Genomic DNA, 16,764 nt, shown 5'->3' with positions numbered 1-16,764 from the left:
ACAAATCGCCGAGGACTGTAAACTCTGAAGATAGTCTCTGTGAGAAGTACTACTGGAACGTGCAGCAGCATACACCGGCACGGGGCACACCCTCCTCTGCACAATAAATATGAAAAGAGCCAAGTACATAAAACAAAGAATGATTCTCATAGATACAATATCTAAAGTTATTTACAGATACTGGCTTTTCTTACCATTAAATTACACATTGAAAACAGGTTCTCTTTCAATATATTTCTTTAAATCACTAGTAGCTATTCATGTGAATCTGCTCCTTTTTTTTTTTTTTAAAAGGACTGAATGTAGTCACTGAAACAGTGCTCGTAAAAACACCTCTCCTAGGATGCTCTCGCTTTATTCTGTTTTTCAGACTCATTTTTATTTGCCATCTCACCTGCTCTCTGATCTCTCCCTTTCCTTAAGGAAAAGATGCCTGCTACAGCCGAGAAAGCCTCTTCCCAGCCCCACATCCAGGCAAGCCCATAGCTACACCTGGTCCGTCTCCTTTTCCAGTTTGGAAGTATAGCAAGTTACACAAACCTGGATAAATCCTGACACTGGACAAACAACCAGATTTCTGATCCTGTCCCCAGGTTTTCTAACGAATCCCTGCTTGGGCACGTGTCAGGTTTGCGGCACGGGGCTCAGCACTATCCCAATCACGGCACGTTTCTGGCGGGTGACGCCGAGAAACTGCGAGGAACAGCTCAACGCTACAGCTCGCTCCTCAGCTACAGAACGAAAACACGATCAGGCAGGTGTGAGAAGGGCAAAATGGAAAACAAGGCGAGAACTACTACGAGGAGAAAAGCAGCCACCCCCTCCCCGCTTCGGGCAGCGTCTCAACAAGGAGAGGCGGCTTCAGCAGCACGGCTGGCAAAAGCCACATTTCACCCTCGAGATGTCCTTCGGTTAAGCCCTGAAGAGCACGGACTTCAAGCTCCACCACAGTGGAAATTAAAAGCACATGCTTTAATACCATGAGCATTCCTCAAACTGCAGAGGCCATGATTGCAACTGGAATTATTTTTAGCAAATGAGTTATCTGATGAATTTTGTGCTATTTTTGTACCTTGCTCGGGCAGGAGGTGCCTGGTTTGGTTATCTACAGATGTGCCCAGCGGTAGCAGCACTCCAGCAAAGGCTTCGGGCAGGCAGAGCACGTTAATCGCAGCGAGGGGCTGGCTCGTGAGGCGGTTTCAGCTTGGGAAGCACGGGCTCGCCTTCCCGACACCCCCCGAGGGGACGGTCCCTGCCGGGGTCCTGGGGGTGCCCGCTCCCCTCCTCGGCTGCGGCGCGGGGTGACGAGCACAGGCCCGGCCGCCCGGCTCTGCAGGACACCTCTCCTGTCTTCATGGGCTCTAGCCTATTTTTAAGGATCAAGTAATCACTCTGAAACAGCAAAAATCATTTCCAGTACAGACATTTTTGCAGCCATCGATGCCAGTTAGCCCGTCTCTGCCCTACACCCGAATGAGCTCGGCATAAGGCACTGCTCCGAGCAGACCGGCACCTGCAGCCTCTCCGGGCTCTCCCTTCTCACTCATTAACCTTGGAATTAAAGAGCTTTGCAAATACCTGAGCTGATGTCTGAGCTTTTTCAAATATCAAGCTGATTCCTTGCCCCAATTTAAGGTCATTAATTCTCGCTAACCCAGCACAGACTCGTGAATAAAAGCTTGCTCTCTGGAATGCTGAGGAATAAAGGCGAAATTTAGAAATATCAAAGCAAGGGGTTTATTTGCAAGAGTTTTTCAGATGTTTCTGCATTCACGAGCCACTGCACTTCAAGAGGGTCCTGACAGCGCCTGCAAGTCCTTGTGCTCGTAACAGAATGGTAAGCTGGACAGACTGACGGAAACTATTTTGACTTTATTATGAAAAACAGAATAAAGCTGACTGATCCTGCTTGAAAGGAACTGCCATTTCTATACATATACGGAGCAGAAATTCTGTGGAATGTCAGAAGTTGGAGAAACATATATTTAATAAATAATATAAAATGCTTTTTTGTTAAAATAGAATTCTTGGTTTTATACCTACATAGCATAGCAACCTTTACATAAACAAAATAAAGCTGAGTCTGTGATGATTAGTTTAACACAAAATAAAAATACAATTTAACAATAGTATTAAAACAGCGAATGTTCAATCCACACAATATGTACACCATGGTATAGAAACCAATAGAAAACAAAAGTAGATTATTTCGAAATTCCTCAGACATTTGGATATACATATGTTCTCTGTATATTTTAGATATTTTCCTTTTTTTTACAATATTAAAATTAATACTATGCTTTTTCAAAATACGCTTTTCAGATATTTTAATCTGTAGAATTGACTCATTCCTTATATTAATCAACACAACCAGAATTATTTACTTTCTACTGTACACTTCAAAATAGTCCTTCCTCCCTATATATTTAGAGTGTGAGCATTTCAGAGTTAAATTAACTGTATCATTGCCATCTGCTGTGTGGGGAACAGTGAAACCAGTGTGCGATTGCGAACGCCTGCAGTATGTGGATACGTATGCGATATTAAAGAAGAACCTAGTCCTAAAACTGATCAGCTGCCAGGAAAAGGGCAACACACAGAGCTCCAGGTATTTCACTCTTCATGAGCTAATTCACGATCATCAGAGACTGTAAACCTACGAAACGCTAACGCGCAAGTCATCGCACGCATCGGGGGCTCGATCCTACTTATGGTGGCAACGCTGCCATTGACCTCGGCCGCACAAAATCAACGCCCCGAGCAGATCTACTGGACATCACCCGCATCCACGTGCACAGGATCACAACTTGGACAAACAGGCTTGGTTTTAGCACCAAATACACAACGTTTCCTATTCTCTATGCACTGGACTGCAAACACCTGCATTTATAGCAAAACCACAACCAACCCAATGATCGTATTTCCTTTTTTTTTCCCCCTCGCAAAAGTGGGAGGAGAAAAACTTCTGCTGCGTTTCTAAAGGAGAGTTGTTGAAATTAAGGAAAATTCGAATGCAACTAAGCTGAGGTATATCTCCTGGAGCGGTGTGCCGTCACCCTCGCACAGCGAGCACGGCGCTGTCCCTACCTGCCAGGTTTCCCATCCGCACATCCAACTATCATTAGCATGCTCGGAGTCTTTGTTTTTGAAGCCTAATGGGGGGCAACATATACCAGGAACGTCAACGCAAGTTGGATCAGCTCCAGTATTTACACCAGCAGGGCTTATCTCACAGCAGCGGTTTAAGTAACTCGTGAGACTGCAGCCGTAGACTTTGCTGGACCAGTGACAAGACATAAAGCTCAAACATAACTGATGTGAAGAAGCTTTTATACTTAGTAAACTGGACACCCTACAGTTAGATGAAGGATTTAAAAAAAATTAGTAAATGTTCCTTTAACGGTTTCATGAATTTGCAAAATTATTACCAAATAAATTTGAATAATAAAAATTGCCTAATTTACACCTGCAATGATGGAACATCTCAGCTGACACGGCGTCCAGGGAACACTTTACAGCACCGGCCAAGCTCATGCCCAGCGCCAAACAGCCTCCAAACACTCTGCCTGCAGCAGGAACAACTGGTGCTTTGCTTCTCCTACACTTAAATTTCAACTCATAAAAGTCTGATTTTGGCAAGAATTTGCTGTATACCTATCTTGAAACAAGACATTAATTTAGAGCAACTCCCACATACAAAAATGCCACCCTACCTCAGAGTGGAGGGAAAAGGGAAAGGAAAAGCACACAGAAACAGAGCTGCAGCTCTCCTAAAAGTCACCGTGACCCCCCCAAGCCCAGCTCCTGCAGAAACTGCACATCTTTCTACAATCACGTCACTCAGGCGCTTGCTTTCCAGGATCTAGTCTTACTGCATTTGTCAGCTGGCACGTCAGAGACAAAGAATAATTACAAAATAATCCCTGCAGCACTGAAGGCATGTGGATGTGTCAGGGGAGCGTTCAATATGGCTCGATCTGGCACGTAATTCTCTATTTTGAAATATAAGAAACGATTCCCGTTCATGCTTAAATCTTCAGTACGGCAGATTTTTTTTTTTAAAGGACTTTCAGATAATTTGTTTAAAAATCTGTGTTTAATCATTCGCTCAGCTCTGTTGATGCCTGAAGCTCTAATTTCTTTTATCTTTACTTCCCTGAACATTTAATCCCACAAATGTGGTCAAAATGCGTAAAAGACAACACGGTGCCTCATGGTCTCTGCGTTCAACGAGATTTTCTACACATACAGCTACAGACCCTCATGTAAAATAACACCATCAAGAATCTTCGTCCAAGAAAAAAATGCAGACAATTTGGTACCTAAACCGGGAACCATCAGTTCGGAGCAGTATCCACTATTTTGCTTTGACGGGCGGAATCCCAGCTCTCCCTCCTCACCAGCAGATCCAGTCCCTTCCACGCAGAACCCCACTTGTCACTGGGATCCCAACTTCCCCCCTGCGTACCCGAGTTTTTCACTACGGCAATCTTTCTCTCCTAACAGCACAGTCGTATGCGAGTCACAAATATAAAGCTTTTATAAATTGTCAATAAATCAGTTGACTAAAGAAAAACAAATCTTTTACTATTCCATTCCCATCTGACATTGGTGAGAGGTGCTGACCGACGGCACAGCTCAGCTGCCAGCTGGTTTCAAGTCACTGCATAGCCGGACAAGGCAATAAGGACCACGCTAATGAGCATGTTCTAGGGCCGTCCCAACTCCATTACACTTCAAAATATGCATATTTCCCTAAGTCAAAACACAGCCTTCGTTTTGTATAAAATCTATGGTTTTGAGGCACAATTTCCCAACTACCGATCCGTCCCTCCCCTCCTCACAGACACCAGTGTCCAGAATCTATGGTATGCTGCATCAGAAACTGCAAAACTCTGCCAACAAGGATTTAGCATAAAAAACAACGATGGAAAATAACTAAAATAGAAGAACGGAACTGATAATGAACTAAGAAAGTATGAACCAGTTACATAAAAACTAAGAGCGGTTTTTATCACAATCTGAGTTTTTTTTCCATATCAAGAAGAAACATAAGAGCATTGCACGGTATTACAGGAAACATTTAACAACATCCAGTGCACAGTCAGTGCCAGTAAGGTGAGACGTTTTCTGTGCCACACCTCGGTAAACACCACAACTACTCCTTACAGAGGATGCTGAGATGCTAAACATTACTTATCAGTAAGAATGACAAATTTGAAAAATAAATGGGAATAAATGGGAAAAAAATCATTAAAAGATATCACCTGACTCACATGGGGTATCTTCCAAAATGCATTTTTCCTTTTGTGATGCACCAGATGACAAGACAGAGTTCGCACACGTGTGAAAGCGCATGCTATGCAGAGTTAAGCCACTCCCACTTCTAGAAGCAAATACATTCAATTTTATTACAAGTGTGTTCAAGGTAAACAAATACTTTCAAAGGAATTCTCCTATTTTTGCCAATTTGTACTTTTCTACAGGGAAACAGGTCTAGAACTCTGTGGTTATCTGTTAGCAACACAAGCTGGACAAACCGTGCACACCAGGTGGACGGAGTAAGCTGGTGGTGTAACTTCTGTTCCCATTTACGGAGATGCAATTCCCATCGTCTTCAGGGACCATGAGAGTTGTACCACCGTAATTAGGCAGAAAATGTTCTCTAAGGTGTTTACTGAATCAGAAAAAAGCTTAAATTAAGCCCTGACCTCTCTCTTACGAAACATCACAGTAACCAGGGGAAGGCTGACTTCACGTGCTTGAAGTTGTCTAACAGTTAAGAGATTATATCTTTACTTCAGCAAGAGTTTCCACATGACACGACTGATGTCTCAAGTAGAATTAATATAAATCTGGCATTCGATCAGCTCGTTTTGTCAGTTCCATCCTCAGTATTCTCAGACTGTTTTCAATGTGGACAGTTTGAACGCTCTAGAGAAGAAAATTAAAAATCCTTTTGCAAGCCGAGCCATGTGATGTGTGCGTGAACCTCCTGAGCTGAGCTACAGTGAAAGTCTGGGATATCTATGCTATGAGAACACACCTGCTTCATGTTTTTGTGTACAACAGAGAAGGATCCACAAGTCCCATAACTGAAGAGTGATCCAGAATACGTACCGAGGTACCCAGACATTTTAACCCAGTACATGCACTAGAATGCATTGGATTTGAATAATTTCTTTTTAATTTTTAAAAAGTGCAGTTGACCTGAAATGGAAAAGAACTGTCTTTATGTTCACTGTAAACTTGTCAAAAGGAATCTGCTCTTTAAAAACTGTGCTAAAATAGTCAATTTATACAACAGAGCACTAGATGAAGCTACCATAAATTCCTCTTCACCAATTATTACTCTATTGTGTCAGTTATAGTACTGCATATACGTAGAAGAAGCAAAACGGTGGTAGCTACTATTAGTGAGTACAACAAACTAAGTGAATAATTTGAGTTCAATGTTTCCATGAAGTAGCAATAACATTTAAACCACAGGACAGTTAGAATTCAGTACTTTGAAGTGCATAAGAGTCACACTGTTGATCATCAGCAGTATGGAGAAAGGTTATTATAAAGTCAGCAGTAATGGTCAGAAAGAACATGGCAACACAACAGATTAAAGGTTATCCAACACGGCAAGTTTGCAGCTCCTTCCACAGTTGAGGGGTTTGTCGGTATCGCACACACAAGTGTAATCCTAGCCAGCAGTAACCACTTCAGCCTCCAGGCTTGGTACGCACCAAACAAGGGTATTGCAGAGAAAACAGCGTCTTCCTTCCATCAGTAGTTCTAGAGTAATGGACCACGTTTTAGACACCGCCAGGGTGCGGGAATGCATGGGAGCAATATGCAGCCTCGACGCTCGGTAATTTCCACCGCTGCCAGGAGCATGAACTCACTTGCCATTGTTCCAGTCTTCACAACCTCCAGAGACAGAGTTCTGACATTATCCCACGCTGTAAACATCTAATTCCTCTTCTAAGCACATCCCGCGTCCAGGATTGCACAAAGTAATTCATAAGGATTCTGTGAAACTCAATATGTTCACGAAGTAGCTTTCCCTAGGTGAACTTTGTTCTCTGTTTCTCCTACAGACCATTGCTATTCCTGTGGCTGAGCGGTGGTTTTGAAAGCTCTACAACTGTTGAGCGAGATTTATTGAGAAACTTTGGAGCCCGACGCAGCAATCTCTGTGCCTCTGTAAAAGCTTCTGTCAGCTCTTTTTTCCACTGAACAAATTCTGGGTCACTCTGAAAGAGATACAGAAGTAGTTTGGCACTTCATAGTAAACTGCCAATAGCGTCTTCTCTTTTAGATAGCACTTTTAAGCAACTTATTTTAATTTTCCAAAGGAACAAGTAACTTTGGATATTGAAAACGTGCAGACCTTTGCTCCTCTGTCACCCCACTGAAGTCAGGCGAGGCAGCAGCAACTACAGCCGGTCAAGATGTAATGAGGACTTGTGTACTTCCTCCCTCGCAAACACATCAGCTGCCATAACTGCAGCGAGACACGTGCCAACAAGGCCTTCAAAACCCACGTAGGTTGAGAAGTTTTGAACTTTTTAGCTATTTATTAAACTGAACTCATTTTTGGCCCACATACCATTGACAGAAACTAGCATAGCTGCAGCTTTCCTGCTTTCAAAAATAAAGTGTGATAAAAACTTCCCAGTTTTGCTTAGGTTCAGCTTTGCTTCGTGAAGTACGCTTAGTTAATACGTAATGGGAGGACCTGAAACACTTTCAATTGTTTTGTCATATGTAAAACAATCTGATTAACAGTTATTGAAAAAGAAGCGTCTCACCTCACACTGTAGGACAAACTGCTTTCCTCCTTTAATTCTCAGTAAGATGCATTTCTTATCTTTAATTTGTGTTTCTTCAACAGATACTATTTGTTCCATTGTCAGTAGGTTTTGCTGTAGCATTTGCAAAAATAAAGCAGAGTGATGATTCAAAAAAACCTGTTGCCCATCAAATAAAGCCACTATCTAATTTTTCTGGACTACCCACATAAGTCAAGTTATGAACATTAACAGTCATTACACAAACATTTCTTGATTTCTGAAGACTGGGTCATGAACTAAAGATAGATTATAAGGTAAGAGAGAGATTTAGCAAGGAGCTTGGTTGCTTCAACAGAGTCAAGGAAACATAAGCTAAGAAAGCCAGTAATGACAGCATGAAATAAGAATCTACAAATAGGTGTGTCTACAAACAAAATATTCATTATTTTCCCACAAGAGAGTTGCATATAATTTTATATATTTTCCAAGTATTACTGCTTGTAAAAAAAAAGGCAATCTTACTATTTCAATGAGCTGAAAGGGAAGATTCAAGCACTACATATTTACAAAGAAGCAAACATACACAACGGTTTGCAGAAAAGCTTTCCCTATAGACTGTAAGAGGAGAACAATGTTTTGAAATTCCAAAACCTTACTTAACTAAATGTACAAATGATCTGCCTAGCATATGATCACAGCTGGACTAAACTAAAGTTAATATAGCATTTTCTTTGAAATAAAATGCTATAGCATTTATGACCTTACCAGTTTATGTTTTTTTGTATAAATAGTCCAGAGGTCCTAAATGAAAAATAACACCATGAACTACCAAATTCCTTTAAAAACATAACACAACAAAGTAAACAGGTTTCTCAAGTCAACTTTATGTTTCCTCAGTGCAGTGTAGCTACCCATTAACTAAAGCGATATTCAAGATAAGTCACTCAAATCCACCGGTCGTTTACTCGGACAAAACTCTACTTCCATGGGAGGTATGCCTGAGTGTGAGTTCTCAGATTTCCCTCCACATCCACCTGCCTCTCATGCCCTCGGAAGCTGCTGCTCTCTAGAGTGACCTCACTTACCCGTGACTCTCCTTCTCCTCGCCATTCAAGTCGGTTTGGGAAGAGGTAAAAGTAACGACGCTGCCACTGAGTCAAGAATGGATTCCCCAATTTCAGCATGTATCCATGCATAATACAATCCTTCCCAAGCGCATAATCTATAACAAGAGGAAACATTAGTATGCAAAACAAGGTACTGGCTAAATCATTCTGCAAATGTGCTACGTTGAGAAAGGACACGGTCCTGAACACGGTGTGACTCAACGTCATCTCACCAGGCTTGCCATAGTGCTTCTGTGTGCGCAGGCACACGCAGAGCCAATTCTGCCTTAATTACATGAGCTGATGCAGCTGCAGTGGAGTAATCAAGAACAGAATTTGGTTCTTAAAAAAGTATCTTATTAACTATTAAAAGAATTGTATACTGCTATCCACAGTTCAGAGTTTGTGATGCAACATCCTCATGCAAACAAGTGAAGTTTGCTGTAAAGGACCTCCTGTTTTCTTTCCTGGCTTCTGTCATGAAATCAAACCCCACATACTCTTTTCTGAGCATATACCATAAATATAAATGATGAAAGGCTGTACATGATAATCTTTAAAAGAGAGTACAAAAGATTTTCCAAAACATTATGTCATACAGCGTTTCAAAACATTAAGAAACGTCTTAAGAAACACGATACTGACTAAACGAATTCTAACAATTACTGGTGAATGACAGTAATATGAGAGTCTGTTGTGTGGAACTTCAAACACATGAATTACTATCTAGCAGCAAAAGATGCAGAGAAGTGTATTTGACAGATTACCTTCCTCGTGGCCAAGCTGCTTATTTTTAGCCCTTTTTCTGGCCTCAATTTTATCTGTGTCTGCATTTACTGCATCATAAACAGTTTCTGCTACTTCTTGCTGCCAACGCTCCGATATTACCAGAGGGAAGTTCTTATATAATTCCTGGTCACTATCAAGCAACTTGCAAGAGAAAAACAACATAAAAACCCAACATTTTAGTAACTTTTACTATTCTTATCCCCAACAGTTAATAGTTACCCATATAACAGTATCATTTTAAAAGACACATTGAACTCTAACCTTACCAGAACAAACAAGTGCAAACAAGAGAAAACACAGATACGAATTTAAGCAAAGATATTCATTTATATACAGAGAACAGGCCGCCTCTTCAAAACTTGTTTGGTTTGGTAGCTCTAAAAGACGCACTTTGTTGCATAATCAGTGTTAACAAAATGTCTAATTGTGTTAAAAACTTTCTCAGCACAAAAATTCCATGAATAAATGAAAAGATACCTTTTACACAACGATGCCCTCCATGCTTCCACAGCTTAATTTTACATTCTTAATAATTAACCTTCACAATTCAGCAGTGCATGCTGCAGACCTCAATTTTCCTGTTATATAGATTCTTTTCTCCTCTAATCCTTAACTACAGTACTTGAACTGGATTATACTGAAGGAAACCAAAATTAGTGGATCTTCAGGAAGGATTGCTTGTTGCTTGACACAGCCATATTCTGGGTTTAGCCACCAGGCACTTTGCTGCAGTACAAAAAACGATCAGTGTTTTCCCTACAGTTTTATTAAAGGTTTTCATTTGGGGATGAGTGTAAACTCTCTACAGCCGCTCCTCAGTTGCTTCAGTTTCTGTCCATCAGTAGAGAAACTTTCAGCGAGCACGACGAAGGGGCACCCCGTGCCGCGTGAAGAACGCAGTGAGCCCGGTAGACTGCACTGTCCGACAGCGGGCAGCGCCAGCTCCGGTCCTTGCTGCAGCAGAGTGCTGGGGAAGGCAGATCCCGAGCGAAGGGCACGCACGCACACCGCTGCTCAGAGCAAACCCAGCAACCCCAGCCGCCACCGCAGCACACAGCAGTCGCAGGAGCAGGATAGGAAAGCTTTGCTCAATTCTCCTTCTGCAGCCAGGCCAGACACTCCCAGAATAAATATTCTCCTCCTTTTCAGAGATCCATAGCTGTATCACAGCAGGAAAACACAGGCTGGATCTGAAGGTAGAAGACTTCTCTGCAATTCTGCGCAAGCGGCTTACAGGGACTCCTTATGGCATCCGAGTAAGAGGGGAAAGCCATGGGCATCCACTGTTGGCTTTCCAGATTGTAACCTCAAAGAACACATGTTCTTCTTGGTGTCACAGGACACTCCGCAGTACAAATATAATCCGCAGGGGCAACAGAGGAGAGCAAGGCACTCAAAACTGGCATCCTCACGGGCAGAGACAGCTCCTGACACCTTAGTGGAAGCTCCGACTGCGGCTGACTCAGAGGCACGAATTATTCAGTCCCTTCTAAAAGACTGTGACATCCCAGTGAAAGCGCAGAGCAAAGAAGCTGTACATGATATCCCTCACTGACTCATGACTAAGAATAAATTTATCTTATAGGCAGCCTGAACAAAGATTACATGGAAGGGATCTGGCTATACAATTTACAGGCCTTGCTGTGAAAATCTGATCCCCTCAATAAATAAAAAGGCCACCTGGTTTCTCCTTGCAAAATCTTCCTCCAAATTAGGGCACTCCAGAACTGCAGGAAACTGGAATCCTGTTAGACTGACACTGACACTGAAGATGCGGAGTTTTCTGGGATAAAGAACATCTTGGGTTCTCTGCATTTCTCTTTAACACGTAAAATCTTTCTGTGCCAACTTCTGTAATTACAGCAGGTGACACTGACAGACAAGTTCCTTTTTAGGCACAGTGAGTACTTAACATGTTTTTTTGCTTATAAAGTTTAGAGCAATTAGTTTCTCTCTTGACTCACTTCTGTATAACAAGAATAAAGTTTGATCTGCTGAAGAAATGTATGATAAAAATAATGAACGGGACAGACCCAAGAGCAGCACTGATTCATCTATGGTCTCAAAGTACCAGGGAGGCTTCAGAAGAGGGGATGAATACGCAGGGTACGTCACACCACCTCCGTGCAAGTCAGAAATGGGCCAGCGGCTTTAACTTTGCATTTTTCCCTTTACATTGTTTTCATTAGATTTTGGATAATATCAGAACCTGAAAGTTTCTTCTATCACTTTTATAAAGTTGCTACCATTAATACCCAGTTTGTCATTTGTAAGAGTTTCCCAATGCACTCTCTGACCATGAGGTAATACTATTAAAATAAGGTTTAGTTCAATTCATCCAAGCAACCAGAAACAAATTACAATTTATAAAACTACAAACCATTAAGTATTCTTGAAAATCTGAGGATGTCCCAAAAGTTGCCTGACCATTTGAAATATTTGCTTTATCATATAAAACTTTTGATAGGAAGGTAGATTTCAGTCAATCTAAAAAATAAAACATAAGGACTTGGCAAGCAACAACAAACCAGTCAACCAGCCCAAGCTCTTTCATAACAGCATGGATTAAGTTTCCAAACGTGAAAGCAATTCCTTGCACATTCAGCAGCCCCTGAAGCAAAGGAATGGCATGCACACATGAAAAGTGAAGCAGAGCAGTCACAGTGCCATTCTCTACCTATCATTTAAAGTTGTGTACCTTAATGCCTTTAGTGTCCTCTTCATCAAATGACCCAATATCAAAAGCATCTGCTGCATTTACTTCTCCCCGGGGAGGAATCAATGGTGGAGGATACTAGAAATTAAAAGCAGCATAATTAAAGACAAATTCACAGACTGTTTAAATCCACTCTGTAGATATATACGGCCTTTTTATTTTTTGCACAAATTACACATGGCTGTGTAAAACTATGTCCCTTGAAATTAAATTTCAGTGCCTTTAATAAATGGTCCTCCAAAAATTTTGGGAAAAAACTCTACAGCTTAGAGACAGCTAAGCAGAAGAAACCATGCAGTCATTTGACTGTGAAAAAGTAATAATTCAGTACTATCGATGAGGAAGACTTGTAGTAATGAATATACAGCAGTTTTCATCAACAATCCTCCAAGTATTCGTGCAAATGAGTACATGTGCTGGGGACTGGAACCCTGCAGTTTTCTGTCCATTACTTGTTTAGGCTTATTTTCTTTTTACTGCTTTACTAAGAAAGCTAAGGTTACTATCTTAATCCTTTACCTTTTGTAAATAGACTTGCTGCCAATCAATGCCTTTGAAGAAAGGATGTTCTTTTACTTCCTGTGCACTGCAAAATAAAAGTAACTGAAGTCAACAAAAGGAAGGGGCTTTTCAAATATATTTGAGAAATATAAAGCCTTCAAAGGTCACATTTCTATCACTTGAAAACATTGGTAAAATGCTCTTTTTTTCAAGGAAAAAAAAAGTCTTCCTAAGTAAGCAACAGAAAAGAGAACTTTCATGTGGAAACACTAGAAATAGTGCTGTAGGTCTGGCAAGGAATCACTCTTGTTTTGCTATGGTATTCCCTCATTTCAAACAACAAACAATACTCCTCTGATGTCAGATCCAATACACTCCTCCTAAGTAACAAGCTTACTCCACTCCATTTGATATTATACATATTTTATGGCAAAATAAACAACTACTCTTGATAGGCCCAGGGCTGAAAAGCAATCTCAGGTCATTATCACAGAGGTCTCCATGATAAAAAACCCTCTGAATATCTCACTGGAATTAGAGCAGCCCCAGTCACGGGTGGGACTATCAATTAACAGGTCTCACACATTGCCAAGGGTTTCTCAACAGTTATTTACTCCTCTCATAGTTTTCTCTCCTAGTCTCACACAAGGCACACACTGGCTTTTTAAATAGGTGATAACGACAATTTCAGTTAAAAGCTATAAGCAAGGTAAGCTTGGCAGGAGCAAGTAGGGTTTTGCAGTCAATAAACAAAATAATTGCCCTTTTCCTTGGAACCATTAAATGAAACAGGTACATCTGGAAACAGAGGCAACCCAAAATGAAGCAAGGATTCACAGCTTTCTGTGCTTGGTGGTTTGGGGGTTGGCGTTTTTTGTGTGTAATATGCTCATATTATTACAGCTACAATATAAGCAATAAATTTGAGCTATCAATATGTCTGAATCAAGTAATATGACTTCATGCCAAAAAAGATCAGGCAAAAACATAAAAACAACACAGGGATGAAAAGTATGAACACCATCCAATGTAAGCATGACTGCAGAGAACTCGGGGGAAGTCTTTAATGACAGAAACGGTCCACAAATTTGTCCAAACCAAAGGAAGCTGAAATGTCATTCCATGCAACAGCACTTTTTAAAGTTCTCTTTGCAAAATTAAAATCATCACAACAGGAGGCAGATTTTTACTTGAAATGAATTCATTCCTTTACAGAGAAGTGGAAATTTTTAAAGGCAGTGGTCCAAGGAGAAGACAACACCTACCTTCTTCCTTGGCATCCAAGTCTCTTGCTAACATCCCGTTGCAGGAGCCCTTCCAAAAGGGACTTCAATTCAGGAGAAAATGAATCTGGTAGCTCCACATTCTACGACAAAAAGGAGTACAAAAAGAGACATTTAATTACAGAAGTAGTGTGATCTGCTTTCCCCACATAGGAGAGTAGCTTTTCTTTGATAGTGTTTGTAAACAACTCTTCCATGTGTAAATACAGCTTTCTCAGAAAGCAGGCTATATAGTTCCAGTTTTCAGAGGAAATGGGAGTTTACTAAACACGAGGAATGTAACTGCAACTGTCACCAGGCTCCTTACCACGGTGAGCGTCATCCGGTCGATCTCATGCTTATCTTTGGTTTTGTGCTGTCTGAAAGGACTGTGACTGTAGAAATAAGAAAATGCACTAATAAATGTAAAGCCATAACATATCAGGTTATTTCAGCTGTGGCAACCCCAGGAAAGAGTGTAGCATCCTTTTAGTCCCATTCTTCCACCTCATCAATCCTGTCCTGCAGAACAATAAAACAAGTAGTAAAACATTTAGCATTTACAACACAAAATGAGACTTTACGCACTAGCATGCTGTGGCCACTAGCTACCTCAAAAATATCAATGTTTGATCTCTCACAACTTTGTTTTCTTTTCTTACTACAGAGAGCTGCACTTTGCAAGAAAGTTTATCCTTTCTGTTTTCAGTACAATTGCATGTGGTGGACATCAAAATCAAATTCAGAGAAAAGCAACCATTCAATTTCTTTAAAGACTACACAAAGACATCCCTGAGGATTATCAAACTCAGGGAAATCTGCTCCAGTTACTCCGCATAAAGCCATGTAGAGGGTTAGTTTATTCTTAAACGCACTGATTCGTCCTTAAAGAAGGTGTTTCAGAGGCCTTACCAGTTACATCTATTTCTCCCAAAAACCAGAACAGTTTAATCTAACAAGAAAACCCTGAACAGCTATCACAACACAGATATCTAAAAACATTGATCTATATACGGAAACTGAGTACGACCTACAGAACTTACCACTCATCTATATGGGAAGAATGAAGCAAGATCTTAAAGTAAGTAGACAAAACAGAAGATCATCACAGATACCACAGCATTAGTGACTGGGAAGACAGTTGATGATATCTGGTAAATTATCATCTTTATCCCTTTCCTGCTTTATAATTCTGTTTCGAGTTTGAATTTTTTCCTTTATCATAGATTCATATAATGGTTTGGGTTGGAAGGGACCTTAAAGATCATCTAGTTCCAACCCCAAGCTATAGAAGACCTTACAGTATTACAGATTTACCATGCAGTACTTAAACAACAGACTGAAAGAAAGCAGAAACATTTTAGTATGAGACTTTTTAATTAGATTTAGGATATATTCCCTGCTTCTTAGTTTTCTTCAAAACCTTGAGGGAAAAGATATTTTTCAAAATTAAAATGTTATTTACTTATCAAGACATTAATTAGCTATTATAAAGCATTTTGTCTTACCACATGGCAGTGAGTACTAGCTTGTTTCAACTAGGGACCTGCTGCTCAAGACTTATTTCCCTTTTATCCTCAAAAACATTTCTGATTAATGGATCTGATGGACAGACCAAGACTTCCATTTTTCTGTTTTTAAGCATGATAGGTAAGAAGACAAGAGTAAATGGCTAACATCCAGCCTCATATACTTTGACGATAAGGCTCGGAGTAGGTCAGGGAAGCAAATGATTCACTGTGGACTTATGGGCATATTTTATGCCAGACTAAATTTACTAAACACCAAGAAATGGCACCATGTGCCCAACCCTTGTTTGGGGAGGTGAGTTGTTTAATTGGCTTCAGAACAGATGAGGAAGGATAGTTCACAATGAATAATGCTTTGGCTTCTGGCCGACCACTGATACCACCCCGCACATCTCTGTCAGGAAGAATCACAGCCCACAAAGACTGAGATCTCCCCGTGAGTTTCCATGGTAAATGGGACCATTTGCCCCTAGGTGCTAGTTCTTTCATCACACAACTTCAGTCCTGTGAAGGAAGAACCACGCCAGAGTCAGTCGGATGCCCTAATCCTCTGTGACCAAGTGACTCAAAAGCAAAAGGTCTCAAAAAAAAAGACGAGGAGTCCACAGCGGTCCCGCGTGTGAAGGACGCTCTCCTCTCTCCTCCTGGCAAGCCCAAACTGTTGTGGGTCTTTTTACCTACAGAATTCTTCAATGAGTGATTTGAGAGACGGAGTACTGCCCACAGCTGTGTGATGCCGTCCATACTAAGAAATACATTTTTTTTTTACAATTTAAACACCATTTCTTTCTTTATTTGCACACTTACATTTATTCTATTTTGTGAACAATTAATGCTAAATTGATACAGCTCTATACTTCAATTCAGAAGTCACATGTTTACTTTCCTTTGTACAGTGTCTGGGATAGAGGTAAGAGCTTTTAATTAATTATGTACAAGGACAAAGGATGATCTAACTCATGATCAATCTTCACAGAGAAGCACTCTGAAAAGCTTAAAAGATTTTTTTACTGTTTTGCAATTAACGCTGAGGCTGCTGTTTTCAGCAAACACTTGCCAATCAGTGCTTATTGACTG

The 16,764-nt window shown here is 40.8% G+C and overlaps 1 protein-coding gene across 1 annotated transcript in view; it reads right to left on the bottom strand.

Moving 5' to 3' along the window:
- Positions 1-188: 188 nt before the first annotated feature.
- Positions 189-16,764, bottom strand: part of GRK3 (G protein-coupled receptor kinase 3) — a 78,475-nt gene continuing 61,899 nt past the window's right edge. The window contains exons 14-21 of the mRNA XM_082324667.1: positions 14,487-14,553; positions 14,162-14,262; positions 12,915-12,981; positions 12,378-12,473; positions 9,658-9,820; positions 8,870-9,006; positions 7,803-7,916; positions 189-7,244 (exon numbers count right to left, since the gene is read on the bottom strand). Coding sequence (XP_082180793.1) covers positions 7,083-7,244; positions 7,803-7,916; positions 8,870-9,006; positions 9,658-9,820; positions 12,378-12,473; positions 12,915-12,981; positions 14,162-14,262; positions 14,487-14,553 — 907 coding nt within the window. The 3' untranslated portion in view covers positions 189-7,082. The remainder of the gene's footprint in view (positions 7,245-7,802; positions 7,917-8,869; positions 9,007-9,657; positions 9,821-12,377; positions 12,474-12,914; positions 12,982-14,161; positions 14,263-14,486; positions 14,554-16,764) is intronic.

This window comes from Platalea leucorodia (assembly GCF_965183815.1).
Source record: "Platalea leucorodia genome assembly, chromosome: 12".
Lineage (NCBI taxonomy): Eukaryota > Metazoa > Chordata > Aves > Pelecaniformes > Threskiornithidae > Platalea > Platalea leucorodia.
This window is presented reverse-complemented; position numbering and strand designations above follow the sequence as displayed.